Source organism: Limulus polyphemus, unplaced genomic scaffold (assembly GCF_000517525.1).
Source record: "Limulus polyphemus unplaced genomic scaffold, Limulus_polyphemus-2.1.2 Scaffold3641, whole genome shotgun sequence".
In the NCBI taxonomy this organism is placed as follows: Eukaryota; Metazoa; Arthropoda; class Merostomata; order Xiphosura; family Limulidae; genus Limulus; species Limulus polyphemus.
Window position 1 is genome coordinate 105,942 of NW_013669251.1, and position 3,681 is coordinate 109,622.

Sequence of the window (3,681 nt, forward strand, 5' to 3'; positions counted from 1 at the left end):
TTTCTTTTGTTGAACATACACATACTTGTACATTGTACTCCAGGACTTGTATTTGATTTACGGATGAATGATGGAATAGTGTAATTTACTTCTGTACGTCAAGTCGGTCTCACTGTATTTCAGTGGGCGGCTTTTAAAGTTAAAACTACAAGCGTAATACACACAAATATCATAACACTGTGTTGCATTTACTTAATGTAGGGGAGTTGCGCTATATCTTATTCCATAGGAAATTTTGCACCCCTTCACACCTGCACTCGGGGGCAACTGCCCCCCTCTTGCTATGCCACTGCCCCCTTTATTTTTCATAAAGTTCCTGTAGTCAATCTTTTTTTTCTTGAGCAATTTTATTATACACAGATATAGAGTGCTCTGTATTTATTATGTTTTAAAATTTTGGATTGCTCTTTACATAAGGACTAATAACTACCACTTTAAATGATTAGGAAAGCTACAATTTATAAACAAATATATCATTCAATTAGATTAGAATTACTCTTAACCCTACACATCTGTTCATACAAAATGTTTACTTAAGAGCTTTAAAATGCAAAGTCAGTTGAAACTGATTAATAGTTTGATATTTTCAAACCAACCAATAAATAGCCAAGTTTTATACAAGTGCCAATAATAGTCTAAATAATTTTGCAGAAATAATTTTTGTGAAACATTCAATTTTTAGCAGTACATGTAAATGTACATTTCTAGCTGAAAACTATAATATTGGATTATCAATACATTAAAGCAAGAACACCATCAAACAAAATGCAAAACTGATTCAACAACCCCTATTATCCAGCACATGTAGCACTTGTTTATATTATGATTATCTGAAAAGAATGAATGGAACTCAAGACAATCCCAAAATGATTCCTAATAAACAATATTTTCTTCAGCCTTGTACTCTTTCCTTTTAAGTGGCAAACACGTACACTAGTACACATATAAGCACTAACTACTGTTATATGCAAATTAATGACTAAGTCATTACTGAAAAGTTACGAATATGATTATAGTAGGTCATAACTTAATGAAAATTACCAGTGATCATTTTGTACCACATCAGATGAAGATAACAATAATCAATATCTATAGCGTAACTAAGTTAACTACATATATATGTAGATCAGAACTAAAAAGTGATTTATAAATTAATGAAGTCTATACAATAAAATGACAAGAAATGTGTTATGGCAAAAAACAGTACTAAAACTAAAGCAAATAATGATATTAAACCATATTACTGTATTTGGAGATTTGATAAATGAAAAGCTGAGGGTACTAATTAAGAAAGCAAAAACTGCACAGAGGACAATAATAGATAAATTGCCCTTCCTTCTTTTATTATTAAAACTCTAATAACCTTATTGCATGATAACTGCCATATGGAAAGTGATAATTGATCCATTCAACTGATTGTGAAGTACTTGTGTCTATAACAATCAGAGCCAAAAGTTTATATTAAAAAAAAAAGTGGAAATGTGCCTTATTTCAGGGTCTTTTTTTATCTATTCTTGAACAAAAATCCAAACATAAAATAGAGCATATACATCATTACAAAGTTTTCAGTTACCATACAAAAAATTATAGTAACCAAGTCAGCTAATTGTGGGTGATGGATATTAACACACACACACACACACACACGAACAATGGATCATCTTTATAGTAAGATTAACAATCACAGTGCACAATTCTAAACATAAAATAATTCAATTCAATCTTGAAGTTTTCATAATACATATTGCATGCAAAAACCTGAAACCATGTTCCTATACTACAATTTTCCAATAATCAAGAAAAAAAATGTGTAGACTGAAACTTTAAAAACAGTATAACAAATCACTGTTATTCAGTAGAAACTCTGCTACAGAATTTCTAAACAAAAATAATATTCATTAGATGTTTGAAGCAAGAAAACCTCCCAAAATAATTAGAAAGTATAATAAGTGAATAAAGAAAACATATGTTTTGTTACAGCTAAAGAAGTATTTCAAAAACTTTGTACATGATAATAACAGCCAGTGGAAAGAGTTAAGTTTAGCAAGAAAGTTAAAACTGATTTTCTTATCGTGAACCCTCTATTAATTTGTCCTGTAATTTAAGAGAATGAGTAAAATATATATTTTAAACTTTATAAACATGGTAAGAAATAGCAAATGTGTTAAGTTTCCTGGGAAGCCTTTATTACCTATATTTAAAATTTAGTGTTATGAGATGAAAAATTCAAATGCGAGTCTATAGTTAATTTTGAGGTATAACTATGCAACAAATCAACAAATAAAATAATCTGGTTTTAAATTAAAAGAAAATTCCAGCTTACATGGAATGTTAATTGAGTTGGGAATAGTTCCATATTCCTCAATTTCTTTTGGTTCTCTGACATCAATTAGCTGTATATCTCCACCATGGACCAAAGCTTCAAGGTCTTCAAATGTAATGTCACGACCCTTTATTGATGTACAATATCTCCTCTTTATGAGTAAGCTGCAAGCTTTATTAGGTAAGAAGAAACCACGAAAGTAAAATTCATTAATTTTTATTTGGTATTTCTTGTTTAAGAAAATATTACTTCATATTACATGATTTCATTAAACTGCCTTTAAATGACTGAACATGTTCATAAAAAATATAAAGGAACTTTTCTGCCACATATTGTTTAATAATATATTAGTAGTAGTAGTAAACTAGTATGCAAATTTAGTTAACTTATTTTGCAAATGTGAGAAAAAAATTTCACAAATATTTTATTACAATAATTATTGCTAATTTTAAGAAATCAACACACAATATGACCAAGAAATGTGGTCATAAAATATATACAAATTATTGTGATATATTGCTGTAAAATTTCATATGCTGGAAATTGTACGAGTAATTATAACTATTAAGCTTGCTGTACAAATAACATACACACTTACGGGTCACGAAGATTTCGTCATTGCTGAATTCAGGTGGAGATGATAAAGTACACACAACTCTGTCCCTTGTGCAACAAGTAGACACACACGCAGTGGTGGGAGGGTTAACGTGTTGTTTTGGGAAAGCTTTGTATAAAAATAGTGTACGTGACTTTGATAAATTACACCATCGTAAAAACAGTTTGCTAGTAGTGGAAGTACACCTAGCGAACGCAACCGCCATTGTGCCAGAAGCAAAAATTAACTGTTTATGGGCTCAAGGTCAGAACAGCCGCGTCTTGGCCCTTCGGTTATCCAACGTTTGACCTGAAATTATATACATTATCATATAATATAAATTTGATGATATCGTACTTTAAGTCCTATTTATATTTTCTTTTTTTTTTTACATGGACAATGTTTAATTAAGCCTTTATACTTACCATCAAAATATTACAAAACTTTGAGTTCATGAGAAACACATAGCTAACATAAGCGTTAAAATTTATCCACGTTTTTTAAGTATTGTTGCGTCAGCGAGTCACATGACTGGTGTGACGCCACGTTTCTAGAACTATCCCGTATCTTGGCGAATGCTTTAGTATTTACTAGATGGAGGGTAGACTGGTATATAAAGGAGGGTGACAACTTGACGGGAGATTAAGGTAATGCGTGTGAGTGGATAGTGAGTAATTGAACTGCAGTCACAGGGTATTGTTGAAGTTAACGTTCGTTCGTTACAGTGTTGTTTTAGCGCGAGTATTGAGATTAAGTGTATCGC

The 3,681-nt window shown here is 30.8% G+C and overlaps 1 protein-coding gene across 1 annotated transcript in view; it reads right to left on the reverse strand.

Moving 5' to 3' along the window:
- LOC106469752 (thiosulfate sulfurtransferase/rhodanese-like domain-containing protein 3) overlaps positions 1-3,484 on the reverse strand; it is an 11,955-nt gene extending 8,471 nt beyond the window's left edge. Inside the window, exons 1-3 of the mRNA XM_013930262.2 lie at positions 3,344-3,484; positions 2,922-3,227; positions 2,324-2,494 (exon numbers count right to left, since the gene is read on the reverse strand). Of these exons, the coding sequence (XP_013785716.1) occupies positions 2,324-2,494; positions 2,922-3,144 (394 nt within the window). The 5' untranslated portion in view covers positions 3,145-3,227; positions 3,344-3,484. The remainder of the gene's footprint in view (positions 1-2,323; positions 2,495-2,921; positions 3,228-3,343) is intronic.
- Between the last annotated feature and the right edge of the window lie 197 nt (positions 3,485-3,681).